Source organism: Gobio gobio, assembly GCF_949357685.1.
Source record: "Gobio gobio genome assembly, chromosome: 21".
Lineage (NCBI taxonomy): Eukaryota > Metazoa > Chordata > Actinopteri > Cypriniformes > Gobionidae > Gobio > Gobio gobio.
The window spans coordinates 4,905,263-4,928,331 of record NC_137117.1 but is presented as its reverse complement, the minus strand read 5'-3'; the positions used below and the strand labels follow the sequence as shown (position 1 = coordinate 4,928,331).

General features: G+C 42.0%; 4 protein-coding genes and 1 long non-coding RNA gene across 5 annotated transcripts in view; 1 reads left to right on the top strand and 4 right to left on the bottom strand.

The window, feature by feature from the left end:
- Nucleotides 1-844: 844 nt before the first annotated feature.
- On the bottom strand, nt 845-5,808 carry trappc1 (trafficking protein particle complex subunit 1). The gene is made up of 5 exons (XM_079802684.1): nt 5,600-5,808; nt 5,296-5,394; nt 2,894-2,964; nt 1,152-1,290; nt 845-1,079 (listed from the first exon to the last, which is right to left on the bottom strand). The coding sequence occupies exons 2-5, from the start codon at nt 5,392-5,394 to the stop codon at nt 951-953; spliced, it is 438 nt and encodes a 145-aa protein (XP_079658810.1). The 5' UTR covers nt 5,600-5,808; the 3' UTR covers nt 845-950.
- Nucleotides 5,809-5,817: 9 nt separating this feature from the next.
- Nucleotides 5,818-10,496, top strand: psmb6 (proteasome 20S subunit beta 6). The gene is made up of 6 exons (XM_079802683.1): nt 5,818-5,940; nt 7,291-7,358; nt 7,443-7,574; nt 7,647-7,776; nt 7,859-8,003; nt 8,730-10,496. Exons 1-6 carry the CDS (start codon nt 5,845-5,847, stop codon nt 8,855-8,857), a joined length of 699 nt encoding a protein of 232 aa, XP_079658809.1. The 5' UTR covers nt 5,818-5,844; the 3' UTR covers nt 8,858-10,496.
- On the bottom strand, nt 10,402-18,780 carry gp1ba (glycoprotein Ib platelet subunit alpha). Its single transcript, XM_079802682.1, has 3 exons — nt 18,701-18,780; nt 12,810-13,085; nt 10,402-12,738 (listed from the first exon to the last, which is right to left on the bottom strand). Exons 2-3 carry the CDS (start codon nt 13,075-13,077, stop codon nt 10,538-10,540), a joined length of 2,469 nt encoding a protein of 822 aa, XP_079658808.1. The 5' UTR covers nt 13,078-13,085; nt 18,701-18,780; the 3' UTR covers nt 10,402-10,537.
- Nucleotides 18,781-18,938: 158 nt separating this feature from the next.
- Nucleotides 18,939-21,562, bottom strand: LOC307117692. The gene is made up of 3 exons (XR_013815464.1): nt 20,339-21,562; nt 19,780-20,059; nt 18,939-19,543 (listed from the first exon to the last, which is right to left on the bottom strand). It is a non-coding gene; the product is annotated as an uncharacterized lncRNA (long non-coding RNA).
- Nucleotides 21,563-21,674: 112 nt separating this feature from the next.
- The window catches only part of LOC307118012 (kinesin-like protein KIF1C), a gene marked incomplete at its 5' end in the record, with an annotated part of 42,495 nt that continues 41,100 nt past the window's right edge, over nt 21,675-23,069 (bottom strand). The window contains one exon of the mRNA XM_079803305.1: nt 21,675-23,069. This exon is cut by the window's right edge and continues 450 nt beyond it. Coding sequence (XP_079659431.1) covers nt 22,713-23,069 — 357 coding nt within the window. The 3' untranslated portion in view covers nt 21,675-22,712.

Sequence of the window (23,069 nt, the reverse complement as noted above, 5' to 3'; positions counted from 1 at the left end):
AAGTGAATAAAGTGACTAAAGTGAACAGTGTAACCTAAGTGAATAAAGTGATGAAAGTGAACAGTGTAACCTAAGTGAATAAAGTGATGAAAGTGAACAGTGTAACCTAAGTGAATAAAGTGATGAAAGTGAACAGTGTAACCCAAGTGAATAAAGTGACTAAAGTGAACAGTGTAACCTAAGTGAATAAAGTGACTAAAGTGAACAGTGTAACCTAAGTGAATAAAGTGACTAAAGGGAACAGTGTAACCTAAGTGAATAAAGTGATGAAAGTGAACAGTGTAACCTAAGTGAATAAAGTGATGAAAGTGAACAGTGTAACCTAAGTAAATAAAGTGACTAAAGGGAACAGTGTAACCCAAGTGAATAAAGTGATGAAAGTGAACAGTGTAACCTAAGTAAATAAAGTGTTCCTTCTCCTTCAGAGGGACCCATCCAGCGTCTTGGACCCGCCCAGAGTGGCCTCTGGTGGGTTTGGGTGACTGTCTTGAACACCCTTATATTAGTGGCTTGATGTTTAAACCGGTTACATCTGAATTAATGACACATGCCACCTGTGGTCCAGATCGTTTCAAAGCAGATCAAGAGTGAGGAATCACATGTGACTTACAATGTCAAATAAAGTTTTAATTTTGTTGTCTGCAATGTTGCTCCTCTCACACTACCACTAAATTACAGTGAAATTACTAAAATGATGATAATTTACAAAACTAACACACATCAGTTTTTAATTTCAAAGTACTTTATATGTTTAATGCTCTAGAAGCTGATCTGTGCTTGAGACGCTGAGGAGAAGCGAACTTACACTCTCACTCCAGAGACACACACACACACACACACAAACAATTCTTAATAATTTATTTTGCTCAGTTTTGTGAGAGAATCTTTTTACAGTGACATTGAACAAAAGGAGTCAGATGTGTTTTATTGTCATGATGAACAAAGGCGGGTCAGGCCGCACGGATGCTGAAGAACGGTAGCGCTCTGATGAACGAGTCCAGTTTGGTGTTGAACAGATCGCTCTGAAGAGTCTCGCCCAGCACACACAGCGGGTTCCTCACGATGTACTCCACGTATAGCTACACACACACACACACACACAGTTATCACAGTGAGGAGAGAGCAGTGCTGGAGTGCAGTGTGTGTCTTACCGTGCTGTAGATCTGTTGCAGTGTGTCTCTGCAGTTCGGCACGCCGAGGTCCGTGTTCATCACTAGCTTGATGCCCGTCGGAGTCTCATAGTAATGCAGTTTATAACGGCTGGTCTGGAACGCCAGAAAGCCATCCTTCCTGAAGCGCTTAGTTAAAGAAAACACACCACACACCACACACCACACACACACACACACACCACACACTAGGGATGGCTCGATACCACAATTTTGGCTTCGGTATGGTACCACAATCTAATACCGAAGTACCGATATTAAATCGATACCATACAGGGTCTGAATTTTGATGCGGGTATTGCGCATAATTTTACTCACTCTCGCAAGTTTTGGGTTTATGAAGCGGGAAATTACCGCAAATGTTTATTATTAAATTAATCAACAAAGATTATCACATTAATCAGTCATTTGGAAACTTTTTTGTAAGTAATTTCAGCATTACTGCGCGTCTCCATTCTCTCAAAATCAGCAAATTGCTTCTGGCTTCCAAAGACATCATGCATGGACTATAAAAGCAATCTGCACGCTCAGATTCAACACTTTCGCTTCCGTTGCGGGACAGCTGACGGAAATCACTGCCCACGTCTTTTTAAACCTCGCCAATTTGAACATGCAAGCGATTTTATAGCATTTCGTAATACATATGGGATGAGAGCTCATTGAGAGAGAGCTTTCTTTGCGCTCATGCCAACCACACACACACACACACACACACACACACACACACACACACACCTAAAGAGCTCGCGCATTCCAAATTAAATTGTTTTTCCTCAGTCAAATACACACAAAATTATGTCAAAAATGTCAATCTTTAGTGAGTAGTCACATAAACAGAGTTGGGTATGTCTTTCGCGGATGTAAATAGTGCAATAGTATGCGTGCAAATATTAGGTCTAAAGTAACGTCACTGGTTGAAACGAACGCTGGAGATTTCATTATATTTAAACGATACGATCTTATGTATGTGCGTTAATCAGTGTTAAAAGAAAAATGTCTAAATTAGATCGTTAGAATGATGCACTCACCTGTCGATCTCATAATGTCTTACAAGTCAGGAATTAAGTGACCGATGCTTGGCAAGGTTTGATGGTTCTTCAGCAGTTTTATAAGCAAAGTAATTCCAAGTTTCACGTCTACTCCTCTCTTTTTTTAATGAGTTTTGTGCGTGTTGAGTGAGATTCAACTGCTGTATTCATCTTGTTCTGTTGCCACATTTGCCGGTTTCACGTCAGTTTGGGTAGCGCGCTGCCACCTAGCGGTGTACTTCGGAACAGCAGCATATACCGAAATGAGCAAAATCATGATATCGTACCGTTTGAAATAAAATATATACCGGTATTTTCCCAGTACCGGTATACCGCGCATCCCTACCACACACACACACACACACACACACACACACACTGCCCCTGCCCCTAAACCTACCCATCACAGGAGACATTCTGCATTTTTACATTTTCAAAAAACATCACTTAGTCTGATTTATAAGATGTTTTCCTCATGGGGACCAAAAAATATCCCCACAAGGACGAGGATTTCGGATATTGCCATCTTTGTGGGGACATTTTGTCCCCATAACGTAGGGATTACCAGTCCACACACACACACACACACACACACAAACACACTTACACTCACTCAAACACTCACATTCAAACTCACAATCACTGACTCACACACACACACACACACACTCACACTCACACTCACTCTCAGGATACATGTCCAGCGGGCTCATCTTACTGATGAAGGATCGGATGGAGAACAGCATCCCGTACATCAGCTTGAACTCCTGACAACAGAGGGAACACAGCAGTGACATCACGCTCACTTCACTGTCGTCATGACAACATAGAAAACACAGCAGTGACATCACGCTCACTTCACTGTCGTCATGACAACAGAGAAAACACAGCAGTGACATCACGACAACACTAGCCAAGTTTCATCCACTCTTTCCACGGTTTTGTTATCGACAAAGTGAATATGCGTATTGAAACTCCAACATCCTTCCTTCGTCTGACAGACGCCACGTTTTTATTTTCGACGAGCTGCCGAGATTTTCAAGGCGCTATAATACTTTATTATATATTATTAAATTGTAGGCCCTATACATGAACTAATTTTTGTTAACATGTGTTTTCAGTACTTCGTTATAAAGATGATTAAGATCAAACTTGATCAAGGTTAACTGTTATCTTTATGATGAACTTTTATAAGATCGTAAAAAACAGACGAAATTACAAAAATCCGGATGAATGATGTTTGAGCGGCAACACGTCTTGTTCTTTATAGTAGCTAGCTAATACAATAATTGAATATACAATTTAATAATATGAATATAATTAATACAGAGATGCTATAGGCTAGGGGATATATCGCATGACATTGTTAGGCGCATCTCGTCAGTAAAGCCGGTTCCTTGATTAGTAGTAAATCGCCATCATCTGCTTTCAGATAGAGCGGCATTTACTACACAGAGCCGTAGTTCACTGACAAGCTGAGCCATATCACATTAATTATCGCAGGCGATACGTCCGTGATTATTAATGCGATATGTCTCAGCTTGTCAGTGAACTACGGCTCTGTGTAGTAAATGCCGCTCTATCTGAAAGCAGATGATGGCGATTTCCTACTAATCAAGGAACCGGCTTTACTGACGAGATGCGCCTAACAATGTCATGCGATATATCGCCCAGCCCTACTATAGGCTAATTCTGTCATGTGACACCATTCATTTAATTTTTCCTCAACAAAAAGGGTTTCCAAACTAGTTTTCACAACATTTGAAGTATCGACATATAATTTATTATTATTAGGGGCAAAGCACAGAAGCTATATTTATAGTTATTGGTATAGTTATCGGTATAATTAGTATAGCTATATTTATAGTTATCGGTATAATTAGCATAGCTATATTTATAGTTATCGGTATCGTTATCGGTATAATTAGTAAAGCTATATTTATAGTTATTGGTATAGTTATCGGTATAATTAGTATAGCTATATTTATAGTTATCGGTATAATTAGCATAGCTATATTTATAGTTATCGGTATCGTTATTGTTATCGGTATAATTAGTAAAGCTATATTTATAGTTATCTGTATAGTTACCGGTATAATTAGTATAGCTATATTTATAGTTATCGGTATAATTATTATAGCTATATTTATAGTTATCGGTATAGTAATTGTTATAGTTATCGGTATAATTAGTATAGCTATATTTATAGTTATCTGTATAGTTACCGGTATAATTAGTATAGCTATATTTATAGTTATCGGTATAATTATTATAGCTATATTTATAGTTATCGGTATAGTAATTTTTATAGTTATCGGTATAATTAGTATAGCTATATTTATAGTTATCTGTATAGTTACCGGTATAATTAGTATAGCTATATTTATAGTTATCAGTATAGTTATCGGTATAATTATTATAGCTATATTTATAGTTATTGGTATAGTAATTGTTATAGTTATCGGTATAATTAGCATAGCTATATTTATAGTTATCGGTATAGTTATCGATATAATTAGTATAGCTATATTTATAGTTATCAGTATAGTTATCGGTATAATTAGTATAGCTATATTTATTATTATTCTCGTCTGCGGCAGAATTAAAGCTCCGCCAAATCAAGTCATCAAGCCTTTGTTTTGAATAAGCTGCAAAAAATTACATATTGCACCTTTAATTCAGCAAGAATGTGAATTAAATTTCACGACATTTGAAGTATCGACATAGAATTTATACGCTAAAGTCAAACGGAAAAAATATTGTTTCAACACCTGCAAAAAAATTATGGTTAATTGGCATTACCATCTGCGATTTCGTCAAACCTTTTTACACATACACAAAAACTTGGATGGAAACCTGGCTAGTGACGTCACTCTCACGTTACCGTCATGAGCGAATGACGTCACCGTGACGTCACTCTCACGTTACTGAAAAAGCAGCAACAGATATTTACAACTGGAATAATGCATGCCACAGAGATTTATTAAACGAACACAGAACACGAGATTAGAAAGAACATGAGAATTAAAGAAAAATAAAACGCATAAACATAAACAGGAAATAAACAGGAAATACGATAAAAACGTCTGTGTTTGAACCTCTTCTTTGGAGATTCCGGCCTGTTTCTTGCGGTTCCACTCGCTGTAATGAAGGCACGAGCCATTGCGGTCAAATATGTAGAAGTTATGAACGGTCATCTGAAGAAAATTAGGATAATATCAGTCACACACACACACACACACACACACACACACACACACACACACACACACACACACACACACACACACACACACACATCAGTATAACGCAGAACTCAATTAAACACAAGATAAATACTGTGTCGATTATTGTTTAATTCATAGTAATTCACAGTAAAAGCTGATGGATTTCATTATTTACCTTCCGCGCGGCGTCCGCCCTCAGACTGACCCGACACCTGCCTGAACGAGTGTCAAAAACTCCTCCTGAAACAATACACCTAATATACCTCAAACGAACATTAATGTAAACAATATATGATTGCTTAAATGATGTAATGAATTCCCGCAGCTGTGTTTTCTGATCGACCGGACAGGCGCCCTGGTTTAAGACAGGCACATACGCGGACTCCTGCCACGGGGTCCTTCAGTAACGTTGTTCACAAAATGGCGGCGGCACTGCAGTTTCCAGCTAATGTTCAATCTTTTAATAATTATAATGATTTATGTCCTGACTGGACGCAGAGGGAAGTCAGCACAGGGGTGAGTAGTAGTCATAATGATCATAATAATCTCAGTGAGTGTAGTTATGGTGTGGAGAAACGCGTTTATTGGGATAAAGACGGAGGAAACTCAGTCAATGATGCAGCAGAACTGAGCGAGTCGCGCTGTACAATAACACTGACCTGAAATATGAATTACTCTCATATTTGATGACGTTTATTCTGTGTGGTTTTTCCTGCTTATTACTGTGAGTCTGCTTTGATATAGACATACACGTTTGATTTAGAGTAAATAGTTTAATTAATAAGCAAGCTGCTAATATGATGAACATAACTTTTATTGTTATACTCGATTTATAGATTAAACAAAACTGTACGAGCAGATCTTCATCTCTGCTTAATGAACGAATAAATTGTCATTTTATAGAAACAAAAACATGTTTCAGTAATATCTTAATTTTATAATGAATTTTATTTAATAAGCTGTATTTTAATTAATATATTTATTAATTTTACTTTAAAATAATTAATTTAAAAACGAAATGTCAATAGTTTAATTAAATTAAATCATTTTAAATGTATTGACATTTTTTTTTTAAAGTTTAATTTAATATTTTAAAAATATTTTTTTTAAATAAAGTTAATTTCAAATGCTTTAATTTTAAAATAATATTTTTTAATAATGTCATATTTTCAGTTAAATAATTTTAAAATGTATTTATTTAAAACATTTTAATTGTAAATAAAATTAAATTATTTAAATAAACAATTAAATATTTTCAAATAAATTAAACGATTTCAAATATTTTAATGCAAGTTTTTAATATAAATAATTGTAATTAATTAGATTAAATAATTTAAAAAAGTTTAATTCAATATTTAAAATATTAGATATTTTTAATTATATAGTGTTAAATAGTTAATTTAATTTCTAATTGTTTTTAATTAAATAAATTTAAATAGTTACACTTTATATTTTGAAAGTTAAATTAATTGTAAATAAATTACTTTAATAATGTAAGTTAAGTATTTAATTAAACTTTGACATGTATTTAATATATTATTTTATTAATTAAATTAATCAGTTTCAAATAGTTTGATTTAATATTTTCAAAAATAAATTAATTTTAAATTGTAATTGCATAAATTAGAATAATTAATATTGATGATAAAATTAAATAATTCTTATTTTTCTGTTATTAATGTTAAAGTAATGTCTTAGGCCTGGTTTAGATTAGACCTAGTTAAATTAAGAAGCTTTTATAAACGTGACACCACAGCGACCCTGAGATATTGTAAGATATTACTGTGTGTGTGTGTGTGTGTGTGTGTGTGTGTGTGTGTGTGTGTGAGAGAGTAACCCTGACGGCTGATGTGATCATGTGTTCAGACCACCATCATGGCAGTGGAGTTCGATGGTGGAGTTGTGATGGGCGCTGACTCCCGCACGACCACTGGGTAAGAGAGAGAGTGTGTGTGTGTGTGTGTGTGTGTGTGTGAGACTGGTGATGAGTTGAGGTGGTGATCATGTGATCTGTGCAGCGCTTACATCGCCAACCGCGTGACGGATAAACTGACGCCCATCCACGAGCGGATCTTCTGCTGCCGCTCGGGCTCAGCGGCCGACACGCAGGCCATCGCGGAGGCGGTCACCTACCAGCTGGGCTTCCACAGGTACAGCTCTTCACCTGCACAGGTGTGCTCAGAGCCCAGCCGCTCATGACCCTCTGAACGCTTCCTCCGCAGCATCGAGCTGGACGAGGCTCCTCTGGTCCAGACGGCGGCCAGCCTGTTCCGGGACATGTGCTACAGGTACAGAGAGGAGCTGATGGCCGGCATCATCGTGGCCGGCTGGGACAAGCGGAGGGGCGGACAGGTACAGCTTCAGCAGGAGCACACTCACAGCAGGAGGTGGAGGAGGAGGAGGAGTGTGTGTTCATCTCTGTGTGTGTGTTCAGGTGTACACCGTGCCGGTTGGAGGGATGATGACCAGGCAGCCGGTGTCAGTCGGGGGATCTGGCAGCAGCTACATCTACGGATATGTGGATTCAAACTACAAAACCGGAATGAGCAAAGAGGAGTGTCTCAAATTCACTGCAGGAGGTCAGACACACACTCACATACACTTACAAACACGCTTACACACACACACACGCATGCACACAGGCTCGCATTCAAACACACACATGCATTCTCACACACACATGCTCTCATTCACACACACAAGCACGCTAGCATTCGCACGCATACACACACACACACGTATTCACTCACACACAAGCAATCACACACACACACACACACACTCGTATTCACTCACACACAAGCAATCACACCCTCGCATTCACTCACACACAAGCAATCACACACACACACACAAGCACGCTAGCATTCGCACGCATACACACACACACACACACACTCGCATTCACTCACACGACCTTGCATTCACACACACTCGCATTCACACACACACACGCATACACACATTCACTCACACGAGCTCGCATTCACCCACACACACACGTATACACACACACACACTCGCATTCACTCACACACGCATTCACTCACGCTCACACTCTCACACACGCTCGCATTCACACACACACACGCATACACTCACTCACACACACGCATACTCACTCACACACACACACACACACACTCATTCACTCACACACACTCATTCACTCACACACGCTCACTCTCTCACACACAGACTCATTCACTCGCACAATAAAAAAAAAGTAATATTTCATGATATTTGCTGCCTTGGTGAGCAGAAGAGTTTTCAAAGCATTAATGTGTGTGTGTGTGTGTGTGTAGCGCTGACTCTGGCCATGGAGCGAGACGGCTCCAGTGGAGGAGTGGTCAGACTGGCGGTCATCTCTGAGCAGGGCGTGGAGCGACAGGTCATCCTCGGGAACCAGCTCCCGCAGTTTTCCACCGTCTGAATCCGGGAGAACCTGCAGCTGTTCGGCTCAAAGAGTTACAATAAACATGACTTCCTCTTTCCAACGGTTCGCTGTGTCACTTATTCAAAGATCACAAATGTTTCAGAGTTTTCCTTTTTTACATTTAAGATTATGCTATTGAGAAGCATTTGGGGGCGGGACTATCAGTTTGACTGACCAATGACATGGGCTGTGTATCATCTTCAGTAGAGTGTCTCATATTTGATGAACGTGTGGGGGCGTGGCCTGTCAATGACATCATATTCACGTTAGTTTGCGGTTTTATTCTGCAGAAGCGCTTTCCTCTCACTGCACGTTTCTACCATCTTAATATCTCTACACTACGGCTCATGCTCTCAGTGACAGTGAGTTGAGTCGTTGATGAGCTGTAGATTATTGTAATGCTCTACTGGGTGGTTGCCCTGCTCGCCTAATAAATAAACTCCAGCTGGTCCAAAACGCAGCAGCTCCAGTTCTTACTAGAACCAGGAAGTGTGACCATATTAGCCCAGTTCTGTCAACACTTACTTTAGCTGGATAACGTTATTCTAGAGCTGAAGTACAGCCAAAACAATCTCCTGTTAACACTGTAAAGCTGCTTTGAAACAATCTGTATTGTAAAATGCGCGATATAAATGAAAGTGACGATCAGGGGTGATTCTAGGATGTTAAATTTAGGGGGGCTCAGCCTCAGTGAGGATATGAAAAAAAAAAAAGTAAGACTTTATTTTAGGGTCCAATTCTCACTATTAACTAGTATCTTATTAGTATGCACATTAGGATATTGGCTGTTTATTATTACTTAAGCAAATGTTAACGCCTTATTCTGCATGAGCATATTCTACATCCCATAAACATACAATGTAGGCAGGTTTATAATCACTGAGATCCCACATGTGAGGTAGTTAGGGGGTTCAGGGGCTCCCCCGAGAAAATGTGCATTTTAAGATGTTCTGAACGCCAAAAAAATTGATAACAATAACAATAATGAAAACCATGTCAGTGGCAGATTAGACAAGTTTATAAATTTGCCTGAGTATTTATCATTTGTTTAACATTTGTGACTTACAGAAGCTGCTGTCAAATATGAAATGTTTAGTTTAGCTGCACTTGACGTCGAGTCGCGCTGCTAATATTCGCCCTCAGCAGCTTCTGTGAACATAAAGCCCGCCAATCTGATTGGTTTCCTCAAATATGTTGACATTGACGAGCTGTGACAGACCAATGAGAGCTCAGATCAACACACACACCTCTGCTTCTGACGGATTGAAGAACACACTGATTAAGAGATGGGACGAAGCCGAAGCCTCCCGCCAGTTTCATATGTTATTAAGGTTAATCACACATTTTTTTAGGGGGGCTGGACAGAAGTTTGGGGGGCCTAAAAAGGGCCTAGTGACGCCCATGGTGACGACTTCCTCAGTTTTTCTGTCTGTTTTCCAACACAAATATCTAAACACTCTTAAATCAAGACTCATTTACTGGAGGAGAGAAATGTCTGACTGCTTTCTGTAAGAATGATCAAAATTAAGTGTCTTCTCACTAAAAACAAGAACATGTATCTGCCAGTGTTTACGTTTATTTTTCTGTAGCTGCATTATTGCTTCACAAATAAAACATGACAATTGATAATTTGCTCAAATATTGATTGTTGATTCCAAGCCAATGTCCAATGGCGGTTCACTCCAGAGTGACGGTGGAGGGCTGGCCAATCAGAGAGCAGAACCTCTGAGAGGCCACGCCCTCATCCCCCAGCTCCCACTCCCCGACCACCCACTGCATCTCTGGCTGTCGTCCTCTCTCCTCCCTCAGGATCAGTCTGTAGCGAGCGGTCGTTCCCTCTCTCCATCCATCTGCTTCCTCTTCTGGGCTAATCACCCTGTACAGCGTCTTCCTGAACACTTCCCCGCTCATCGCTTGCTCTCCTTCCTTATCTACAGAGACCAGCTCTATTTTAGAAGACACATCTCTCCCGTTAGTCTCCCTCCCTCCGTGTTGCTCTTCCCTCTGGTTGATGAAGAGAACGCTTCGGAATACGGCTCGAGTGTCTTTGAGCTGTTCTAGGGCTAAAAAGCTCACGCTCTCACCCTCATTCTCCCTCCCCTGTGAATCTTCAGTGCTTCTGTACGCCCGTAGGATGACCCCGGAGCGAGCCGAGCCGTGATGCTTGAGCCGATGGTAGATGGTAAGGTAGATTCTCAGGAGCCAGAGACACAGAAAACAGGACGTGAGAGCGGACAGCACACACAGCAACACAAAGCCAGCAAATAACCACCAGCACCAGGGCAGCATCCTTCTCCCCGCATCCCGAGCATCTGGCCTGTGCAGAGCCACACTGGTTGGGGGAATGATCCGTTTGGTCTGGACCCGGACCGTTGTCCTGGAGGTGTGCGGTTCAGGTCGGGTGGTATCTCCGCTAGTTAAGGGTCCAATGGTTGGTGGTTTGGTCTGGACCCTGACAGTTGTCTTGGAAGGGTGCAGATCCAGTTGGGGAGTACTTGGGCGTTGGGATTGGGCAGTAGTGGGTCCAGTGGTTGGTGGTTTGGTCTGGACCCTGACAGTTGTCTTGGAAGGGTCCGGATCCAGTTGGGGAGTACTTGGGCGTTGGGATTGGGCAGTAGTGGGTCCAGTGGTTGGTGGTTTGGTCTGGACCGTGATCATTGTGCAGGAGGTGTGCGGTTCAGGTCGGGTGGTATCTCCGCTAGTTAAGGGTCCAATGGTTGGTGGTTTGGTCTGGACCGTGATCATTTTGCTGGAGGGGTACTGATCAAGTTGGGGAGTACTTGGGTCTTGGGATCGGGCAGTAGTGGGTCCAGTGGTTGGTGGTTTGGTCTGGACCATGATCATTGTGCTGGAGGGGTACTGATAAAGTTGGGGAGTACTTGGGTCTTGGGATCGGGCAGTAGTGGGTCCAGTGGTTGGTGGTTTGGTCTGGACCATGATCATTGTGCTGGAGGGGTACTGATCAAGTTGGGGAGTACTTGGGTCTTGAGATCGGGCAGTGGTTGGTGGTTTGGTCTGGACCATGATCATTGTGCTGGAGGGGTACTGATAAAGTTGGGGTGTACTTGGGTCTTGGGATCGGGCAGTAGTGGGTCCAGTGGTTGGTGGTTTGGTCTGGACCATGATCATTGTGCTGGAGGGGTACTGATCAAGTTGGGGAGTACTTGGGTCTTGGGATCGGGCAGTAGTGGGTCCAGTGGTTGGTTGTTTGGTCTGGACTGTGATCATTGTGCTGGAGGGGTACTGATCTGATTTGGTGGAAGTGTGTGAAGCATTGGTCGTTTGAGGGATGGAATTTGGCTTCACTGAGATTGGTTTGAAATCCTGGTCTCCGCTGGGGTAGAGGGGTGGATCCGGTGGGCAGAAGTCATTATCCTCCAGTTCAACGATGACCCGCTGGAATAGGTGAGGCGGTCCAGAACACACAACGCTGTCTGCGCCGGGAACGAAGCCGTTTAGTTCATCGTGCTTGTAGACGTTGTGTTCCTGGTCGTTCAGGTAGGAGTGGAGGTAGCCTACAGAGCAGCTGCAGAGCCAGGGATTGTGGGACAGGTAAACGTAAGGTAACTCGGGCTTGGACGAGAAGAACCCATCGGGCATCAGCGAGATGCTATTATTCTCCAGATCAAACGTCTTCAGGCTGTTGGAAGACACTCGCTCCAGGAGGTGAGGAGGCAGGGCAGGAAGCTTATTCTGAGACAGGTTAATGACCTCCAGTCGGGGCAGCTTGCCGAAGGTGTGGTCATGAAGGGAACGGATCAGGTTGCCGTCCAAGAAGATCTGCATCAGGTTGGGAGTGTGGCGGAACACCAGTCCTCCCAAACCAGTTAACCTGTTCCCAGACAAACGCAACACGCTCAGGTTCTCCATCACTGGACCTGAAAGAAACACGGTTGAGATATTCTGGGCTCTGAGACTCAAGCGAGGTGTCTGCGGTGCTTCTGCTCACCTGGTGGTTCCAGCGTGGTGATGAGATTGTGGCTCAGGTCCAGCTCGTGCAGCTGTGGGAATCCAGAGTACGAGGACCAGGACAGAGAACTGAAGTGGTTTCCTGTGAGGACCAGAACCTGCGTGTCTGGCTTGATCCCGTCGGGGACAGCCGTCAGGCTCTGAGCCACACAGCTCACGCGGGGCCGGTGGTCCTGGTTCCTGTCGCTCGGACAGCTGGCGCTCAGGACCACGCAGCACTGCATCATGAGGAAGATGAAGCGTCGCATGATGAAGACTGGAAGAAACCAAGGCATACTCAGTGCAATCTCACAGGCACTATTTGTTCTGTGACATTGATGTAACATGAAAAAAAGATGGATTCTTTTTTTTAACCCTCTGGGGTTCTTCATTTATGGGTCACACTCAGGACCTTCAGGTCAAAAATGACCCGGAGGGCGGGATTAAGATACAAATCAATGATATATATTTTTGTTCAATAATATTTTTTCTTTTCTTTTTTGGTGTTTTGAGATCATTTTATGATTTATAATTAATATTTATGCAAAAATTATGACCCATTTTTTCCCATTGAATATTATAAAACATTTTTATATATATATAATTTTTTTATTAAGGCTGTATTTCATTTTAGAGTCAAGCCTAGGCCTCATGAAAGCAATTTTTTAAATGAGATCGGTGCCATCCGGTGGACACATTGAGCATTTTTATCACGCAATAGCACATTTTTACCACTATAGTGGATCTTGCGTTTTATAAAAAAATTCTAAAAATCGTAGCTTCAACGGAATGGTCCGAAACTTGGGGACTTTATTGGTACTTGGTATATGAACACCAAAAAAAATTGGGGACAGGATTTGAAAAGTCTAAGTGGTCATAAAAAAAAATAGTCACACTCAGGACCTTCGGGTCAAAAAAGACCCCCATAGAAAATTTCAGTCAAGGACTCAACAGTGAAGGGGGGAATCTCTAAAACATCAAGAGTGCAAAACAGACAAAAAACTCACACACACACACTTATACACACAAAAACACACGCGCACACAAATTAACGCGTACCATTCCAAAAGCTAATTGTGTGTGTGTGTGTGAGTTTTTTTGTCTGTTTTGCACTCTTGATCGTTTAGAGATCTTCACTGTTGAGTCCTATTTTTCCTATTCATCCTGGCTGATTTGTAGATTGTATGCACAAAAAAACTCTGTATTTTCATATTTTTGCCAATTTCCCATTCATTTCCTATGGGGGTCATTTTTGACCCAAAGGTCCTGAGTGTGACAATTTTTTTTTACGACCACTTATATTTTTCAAATCCAGTCCCCAATTTATTTGTGTGTTCATATACCAAGTACCAATAAAGTCACCAAGTTTCGGATCATTCCGATGAAGCAATTTTTTTCTGACCCTAAAAAAATAAGCCCCAGAGGGTTAACCTCTTAACTGTCTCCCCCCTTTTTGAGAATACACATGAAAATGCATTATGCATTAAAATGGGCTGTAATTCAAGAATGCTTTGGAATATAGTCTTGTTTTAAAGCAGACACTCTGCAGATTATTGCTGAAGTGAAAGCAATTAAAAATATGAAAGTATGAAAAAGTTATGGAAGTTTAAATTTACTGTAAATAAAAAATACTGTAATAAATATTTTTATTTTATATAAAGTAATTATTTTACAAAAATGTTTTAATCTAAAATTACTATAAAGTCAAAAAGCCAAATTTGAAGTTGATATCACAAAAATGATATCATATGATTATTTTTTTGATGCATTTTCCTGTAAATTTCGGACCCACTTTATATTAGGTGGCCTTAACTACTATGTACTAACATTTTAATTAATAATTTGATACAATGCACTTATTGTGTACATACATGTCTTTACATTGTACTTACATTTAAAAAAAATACCTGCATGTTATTACATCTGTAATTAATTTCTGTAGTTACATTTGTAATTACACTTCCCTTACACTGAACCCTACGCTTAAACTTACCCACACCACACCTGTCCCTAACCCTTCCCTTAAACTTACCCACACCACACCTGTCCCTAACTCTACCCTTAAACTTACCCACACCACCACACCTGTCCCTAACTCTACCCTTAAACTTAACCATACCACACCTGTCCCTAACCCTTCCCTTAAACTTACCCACACCACCACACCTGTCCCTAACTCTACCCTTAAACTTACCCACACCACACCTGTCCCTAACCCTTCCCTTAAACTTACCCACACCACACCTGTCCCTAACCCTTCCCTTAAACTTACCCACACCACACCTGTCTCTAACCCTTCCCTTAAACTTACCCACACCACACCTGTCCCTAACCCTACCCTTAAACTTACCCACACCACCACACCTGTCCCTAACTCTACCCTTAAACTTAACCATACCACCTCACCTGTCCCTAACCCTACCCTTAAACTTACCCACACCACCACACCTGTCCCTAACCCTTCCCTTAAACTTACCCACACCACCACACCTGTCCCTAACTCTACCCTTAAACTTACCCACACCACCACACATGTCCCTAACTTTACCCTTAAACTTACCCACACCACCACACCTGTCCCTAACCCTTCCCTTAAACTTACCCACACCACCACACCTGTCCCTAACCCTACCCTTAAACTTACCCACACCACCACACCTGTCCCTAACCCTTCCCTTAAACTTACCCACACCACCACACCTATCCCTAACCCTTCCCTTAAACTTACCCACACCACCACACCTGTCCCTAACTCTACCCTTAAACTTACCCACACCACCACACATGTCCCTAACTTTACCCTTAAACTTACCCATACCACCACACCTGTCCCTAACCCTAGCCTTAAACTTACCCACACCACCACACCTGTCCTTAACTCTACTTTTAAACTTACCCACACCACCACACCTGTCCCTAACCCTACCCTTAAACTTACCCATACCACCACACCTGTCCCTAACTTTACCCTTAAACTTACCCATACCACCACACCTGTCCCTAACTCTACCCTTAAACTTACCCACACCACCACACCTGTCCCTAACTCTATCCTTAAACTTACCCATACCACCACACCTGTCTCTAACCCTACCCTTAAACCTACCCATACCGCCACACCTGTCCCTAACCCTACCCTTAAACTTACCCATACCACCCCACCTGTCCCTAACCCTACCCTTAAACCTACCCATACCACCACACCTGTCCCTAACCCTTACCCTTAAACTTACCCATACCACCACACCTGTCCCTAACCCTACCCTTAAACCTACCCATACCACCCCACCTGTCCCTAACCCTACCCTTAAACCTACCCATACCACCACACCTGTCCCTAACCCTACCCTTAAACTTACCCACACCACCACACCTGTCCCTAACCCTTCCCTTAAACTTACCCACACCACCACACCTGTCCCTAACCCTTCCCTTAAACCTACCCATACCACCACACTTGTCCCTAATCCTACCCTTAAACTTACCCATACCACCTCACCTGTCCCTAACCCTACCCTTAAACCTACCCATACCACCACACCTGTCCCTAACCCTACCCTTAAACTTACCCATACCACCTCACCTGTCCCTATCCCTACCCTTAAACTTACCCATACCACCACACCTGTCCCTCACCCTACCCTTAAACTTACCCACACCACACCTGTCCCTAACCCTAACCTTAAACTTACCCACACCACACCTGTCCCTAACCCTACCCTTAAACTTACCCATACCACCACACCTGTCCCTAACCCTACCCGTATCCCACCTCAATATCAGCAAAGGTGTTTTGCAATACAATTTGAACACAGTAAGTACATTGTTCTTATTTTTGATGTAAGTACATAGTAGTTAAGGCCACCTAATATAAAGTGGGGCCTAAATTTATGTCCAAATATCACTTCCATCACAAAACGGTCACCAAATATGGACCCTTGAGACTCAGACCTTTCCGACGATATGCGTTTTGTCAAGATTAGAAAACATTTTGATTATAAAGTACAACCCCAAATCAGAAAAAGTTGGGACAGTATGGAAAACGCAAATAATAAAATAAAGAAGTGATTTTTAAATTTACTTTGACTTGTATTTCATTGCAGACAATATGAACACAAAATATTTCATGTTTTGTCTGGTCAACTTCATGTCATTTGTAAACAGGTGATGTCAGCAGGTGATTGTAATTATGATTTGGTACAAAAGCAGCATCCAAGAAAGGTCTAATCCTTTAGGAGCAAAGATGGGCCGAGGATCGCCAGTTTGCCAACAAATACGTGAGAAAATGATTGAAATGTTTAAAAACAATGTTCCTCAAAGAAAGATAGGAAGAGATTTGGATATTTCACATTCAACAGTGCATAACATAATTAAAAGATTCAAGGAATCTGGAGGAATTTCAGTGCGCAAAGGACAAGGGCGCAAGCCTAAGCTGAACAACCATGATCTCCGATCCCTCAGGCGGCACTGCATCAAGAATCGTCATTCATCTAGAAGCGATATCACCACATGGGCTCAGGACTACTTTGGCAAACCTTTGTCAAGTACCACAATACGTAGTTACATCCACAAATGCCAGTTAAAACTGTACTGTACCAAAAGGAAGCCCTATGTTAACAGTGTCCAGAAGCGCCGTCGACTTCTCTGGGCTCGGAGGCATCTGGGATGGACCATCACACAGTGGAAACGTGTACTGTGGTCAGATGAAGCAGTATTTCAGGTATTTTTTGGGAGGAATGGACGCCGTGTGCTCCGGACCAAAGAAGAAAAGGATCATCCAGACTGTTACCAGCAACAAGTCCAAAAGCCAGGGTCTGTCATGGTATGGGGTTGTGTCAGTGCCCTTGGCAAAGGTAACTTGCACTTCTGTGAAGGCACCATTAATGCTGAAAAGTACATCGAGATTTTGGAGCATAATATGCTGCCTTCAAGAAGACATCTTTTCCAGGGACGTCCATGCATATTTCAACAAGACAATGCAAAACCACATTCTGCACACATTCTGCAGTCCTGGCTGTGGAGGAAGAGGGTTCGGGTACTTGACTGGCCTGCCTGCAGTCCCGACCTGTCCCCAATAGAGAATGTGTGGAAGACCCCGTACTGTTGCCCACCTTAAGACTTGTTTGCAGGAAGAATGAGACAAAATTACACCTGAAACATTTCATCACTTGGTGTCTTCAGTCCCTAAACGTCTTTTAAGTGTTGTGAAAAGGAATGGCAACATTACAAAGTGGTAAATGCTTAACTTTTTTTGAAATGTGTTGCAGGTCTGAATGACAGGAAAGGAGGCATATTTACAAATGACATGAAGTTGACCAGACAAAACATGAAATATTTTGTGTTCATATTGTCTGCAATGAAATACAAGTCAAAGTAAAGTTAGAAATCACTTCTTTTTTTATTTATTTGCGTTTTCCATACTGTCCCAACTTTTTCTGATTTGGGGTTGTAGTTCAAATTATTGTAATATGAAACATGACTCCACCCACTAGGGGGAGGAGCCCGCTAGAAGAATTTAAAGTACCATTTCCATGGTAACGCAACGTTCAATTTCAAAACGGTTTGTAAGCTTTCGAATGCTCCCTAATTTATGATAATTACCCAATAATATGAAAAAAGGCGATCAAAAAAAGACGGTGACAGTTAAGAGGTTAAAGATGAACATTTCTATTCATCAAGGACGCATTATAAATCCAGAATGAGAATTGATGAGAATGTCACAGCACAAAAATATTAACAGTTTGTGTGTATTTTATAGCTGACATCTTAATTGTAAGAGCCTAATTTATACAAAAACAGTAGTAATAGTGATTGTCTTCACCACACCACACAAATGTGACACTTCAGAATATATAGTAATAATGAATAAATGATAGTTTAATGTGTCCGTACCTCTGAGCGCTGGCGTTTCCTCTGGTGTGGATGGAGAGAAGCGTCTCTTCTTCGTCTTCACCGCTCTATCTCTCTTCCTCAGTGTCAAACACAAACCACAAGCGCCTCTCCATATATGAGCATATGCAATGAGTTTTTAGATCAACCCCCGCCTTATATTTCCCCTTCATTCATTACTGTAATAATTTCTGTGGTCAGATATTCAAGAGGTCCAGACGACAAAAACACCAGAACCAATGCGTTTCTATACATTTTCCTTTAATGGCATTTTGCAGTTTTTGAACAGACATTTTTAAAACTCCAAAAATAACTCAAAATCCAAAATGAAAGAGCAACAGAAGAGCGGAAACAGAAGCTTGTGTCCAATGAGACAGACACGTGAGGTTCATCAGAAGCAGAACGTCAACCTCAAAACACACACACACACACACACACACACAAGTGAAGAATGCATGTGTCAATTAATCAATTAAATCATAGTCAAACCAAAGAAGGCATGATGAAGCTAATCTAGCGTCAAATATTACGGCAGTAAACGGTGTAAATAAGAGACATCATCATCATCATCATCATCATCATCATCATCATCCAAACATACACGACACGATCAGAAGATTGTCCTGAAGTGTTAAAGGTCACGGTCAGAAGTGCTCCTGTGCTGGTTGAGTGATGTCATGTCTAAAGGTAATCTCCCATAACCCCGCCCACCTGCGACACGGTTACCGTGACATCACTGAGCACAAGAACAGGAGACGCGTGTCTCGTTTGCTCTGACGGGATACAGTGGGAATCTCTACTGGGAATCTGCAGTGAGACTCTCCAGTGGGAATCTCCAGTGAGACTCTATATTGGGAATCTCCAGTGAGACTCTATATTGGGAATCTCCAGTGAGACTCTATATTGGGAATCTCCAGTGAGACTCTATATTGGGAATCTCCAGTGAGACTCTATATTGGGAATCTCCAGTGAGACTCTATATTGGGAATCTCCAGTGAGACTCTACAGTGGGAATCTCCAGTGAGACTCTATATTGGGAATCTCCAGTGAGACTCTACAGTGGGAATATATATGGGGAATACCCAGTGGGAATCTCTATTGGGAATCTCCAGTGAGACTCTACAGTGGGAATCTCTACTGGGAATCTCCAGTGAGAATTTCCAGTGAGACGCTCCAGTAAGACTCTTTATTGGGAATCTCCAGTGAGACTATATTGGGAATCTCTAGTGAGACTCTCCAGTGGGAATCTCCAGTGAGACTATATTGGGAATCTCTAGTGAGACTCTCCAGTGGGAATCTCCAGTGAGACTCTATATTGGGAATCTCCAGTGAGACTCTATATTGGGAATCTCCAGTGAGACTCTATATTGGGAATCTCCACTGAGACGCTCCAGTGGGAATCTCCAGTGAGACTCTATATTGGGAATCTCCACTGAGACGCTCCAGTGGGAATCTCCAGTGAGACTATATTGGGAATCTCCATTGGGAATCTCTATTGGGAATCTCCAGTGAGACTCTCCAGTGGGAATCTCCAGTGAGACTCTATATTGGGAATCTCCAGTGAGACTATATTGGGAATCTCCAGTGAGACTCTATATTGGGAATCTCCAGTGAGACTATATTGGGAATCTCCAGTGAGACTATATTGGGAATCTCCAGTGAGACTCTATATTGGGAATCTCCATTGGGAATCTCTATTGGGAATCTCCAGTGAGACTCTATATTGGGAATCTCCAGTGAGACTCTATATTGGGAATCTCCAGTGAGACTCTATATTGGGAATCTCCATTGGGAATCTCTATTGGGAATCTCCAGTGAGACTCTATATTGGGAATCTCCATTGGGAATCTCTATTGGGAATCTCCAGTGAGACTCTATATTGGGAATCTCCAGTGAGACTCTATATTGGGAATCTCCAGTGAGACTCTATATTGGGAATCTCCATTGGGAATCTCTATTGGGAATCTCCAGTGAGACTCTATATTGGGAATCTCCATTGGGAATCTCTATTGGGAATCTCCAGTGAGACTCTATATTGGGAATCTCCAGTGAGACTCTATATTGGGAATCTCCAGTGAGACTCTATATTGGGAATCTCCAGTGGGAATCTATATTGGGAATCTCTACTGGGAATCTCCAGCATGATGCACCACTGCAGCCTCACGCAAGCGGGACCGATTCAAATCTGCCATTCAAAATAACGTCAAACGGGATTGAATGACTGTCTGTGGCCCAAAGGCACAGGAATCATATTCCACATGAATATCAAAAGTATTTCTGCCATCTGACTGAGTTTAAAATATCAGCATGTTCACTCGCGACTTTAAAAATCCCGAAAAACTCTAAAACACGACTTGCATGTCCCTTTCATTGACCTTTCAACTCTAAACATCACTTTCATCATCATCATGATCATCATCATCATCAGTGATTGACAGCTGTCAGTCATTCCAGCTCTACCCTCTCTTGCGTTCCTCTCTGCTGCTCATCTCTTTCTCTCTGCTAGTCTGAAGCGTTCCAGTCCCAGAAGTGTGTGTGTGTTCATCAGTGCTCATGATTTGAGCTGGAAGTGTCCAGAAGAGGCGGATCTAATACCAGTGGACTCAGTTTATTCCACTAAAGATGGGGAGTTTGGAAACGGGGAAAAATAAAAAAAGTAGTTAAAGTTAAAATGATCCGAGCTGGTGATGGACGACATCTACATGAACACATAAGGTGTTTGAGTTGTGAATCAGTCAGAGACCCATCAGATCTCTCTCACACACACACACACACACACACACACACACACACACACACACACACACACACACACACACACGCACACACACACACACACACACACACACACACACACACACACACTCTCTCTCTCTCGAGGCATCTCTGAGGTTATTGGCGTCTCGTTAAGGCACATCGAGGCTGAACATACAAACACACACAACTGATGCACAACTAATCCCGGGAGAGGTACGTGATACTGAACACACACACACACACACACACACACACACACACACACACACACACACACACACACACACACACACTAGTGACGTGGCGAGTCTCGGATCGCCCACACATGCATATTGCACTTAAAACCACGAGAGCTCTAATCTGATTGGATGAACAACAGTTGGGTAGGAACGATATATTTTATCGGTATAGTTATCGTTATCGTGATCAGTGTTGGGGAAAGTTACTTTGAAAAGTAATGCATTACAATATTGCGTTACTCCCTCAAAAAGTAACTAATTGAGTTACTTAGTTACTTTTTAAGAAAAGTAATGTTACGTTACTTTTGCGTTACTTTTTCTCACCTGGGCTGGGCTTGTTTTAGTTTTTTTCAATAACAAAAAAGTTATATTTTTGTGCAACGGTAAAGACCTCTTCATACCAAAATGTAAATAATGCGCCCCAGGCTGAGGTAAAGATGCAGATTCCCTCATGAACAGTAGAGGGCGCAGCTCTGCATAATGGAGGAATAGGACACATGAGAAAAAAGTTTTACCAATAAAAACAAAAAATCTAGTCATTTTCATCATCAAAGGTCAGCAGCAAGACATTGGTCAATTCAATATAAAGGTAGATTATGCATAAAAATAGTTGTTTTATTTAACATTTAATTATTGGAGGTTTGCATTTGACTGATTTTATTCATTTTGAGGAGTACAGAATCTTTATTGTGCAAGTGAGATGAATAAATGCTCACATTTAGTCTAGAACTACAATAACCCTCACGTTCACACACACACACACACACACACACACACACCTCTGCACTTATTTTTCTCAGTCAAATGAATGTGAAAAAGTAACTTGTTGTAAATTTAAAAAGTAATGCGTTACTTTACTAGTTACTTGGAAAGTGTAATATTATTACGTAACTCTAGTTACTTGTAAAGTGTTTCCCCCAACACTGGTCGTGAAGTGGGCGGTTATAGACTCGTTCTACAGATAGTCTGACTACATGACTGTGGGCTATCCCATCATAACGACACGTGACATCATCAGGTCAGACGGGCGTCTCTTTGCTCTTCAGGTCGGGGGCGCTGTACTGCCGCCTCATGCGTGGGGGGGTGATGTAGCCCTGCGGTTTTTGGTGTTTGCCGTGCGGCTGATCGGTGAGTGTGTGTGGTAGAGTCTGGTAGGTCTGGGGAGGGGGCCGGTGATGATTGACATACGCCCCCTCCCCACGAACACAAGGCCCCGGCGACTGTTGCCGATAGCGTGCGCCGTTTTTAGGGTGGGGCCCGTTGGTGTAGTAACCCATGGTGGAGCCGTCCAGCGAGTTGCGCCTGTAGCGCCACTGCTGTGGCTGAGGAACGCCGTTGCTGTAGGGCCGCGGTTGCCAAGGCCGACTTGGGGGGGG

Excerpts from the sequence above, each read along its gene's own strand:
- trappc1 (XM_079802684.1), bottom strand. The coding sequence starts at position 5,394 with ATGACCGTTCATAACTTCTACATATTTGACCGCAATGGCTCGTGCCTT. Across the intron at positions 2,965-5,295 it reads CCGGAATCTCCAAAGAAGAG|GAGTTCAAGCTGATGTACGG; the intron begins GTTCAAACACAG and ends CTCTGTTGTCAG. Across the intron at positions 1,291-2,893 it reads AAGATGAGCCCGCTGGACAT|GAAGGATGGCTTTCTGGCGT; the intron begins GTATCCTGAGAG and ends TAAGCGCTTCAG.
- gp1ba (XM_079802682.1), bottom strand. The coding sequence starts at position 13,077 with ATGCGACGCTTCATCTTCCTCATGATGCAGTGCTGCGTGGTCCTGAGC. Across the intron at positions 12,739-12,809 it reads CACCACGCTGGAACCACCAG|GTCCAGTGATGGAGAACCTG; the intron begins GTGAGCAGAAGC and ends TGTTTCTTTCAG.
- psmb6 (XM_079802683.1), top strand. The coding sequence starts at position 5,845 with ATGGCGGCGGCACTGCAGTTTCCAGCTAATGTTCAATCTTTTAATAAT. Across the intron at positions 5,941-7,290 it reads AGAGGGAAGTCAGCACAGGG|ACCACCATCATGGCAGTGGA; the intron begins GTGAGTAGTAGT and ends TCATGTGTTCAG. Across the intron at positions 7,777-7,858 it reads ACAAGCGGAGGGGCGGACAG|GTGTACACCGTGCCGGTTGG; the intron begins GTACAGCTTCAG and ends GTGTGTGTTCAG.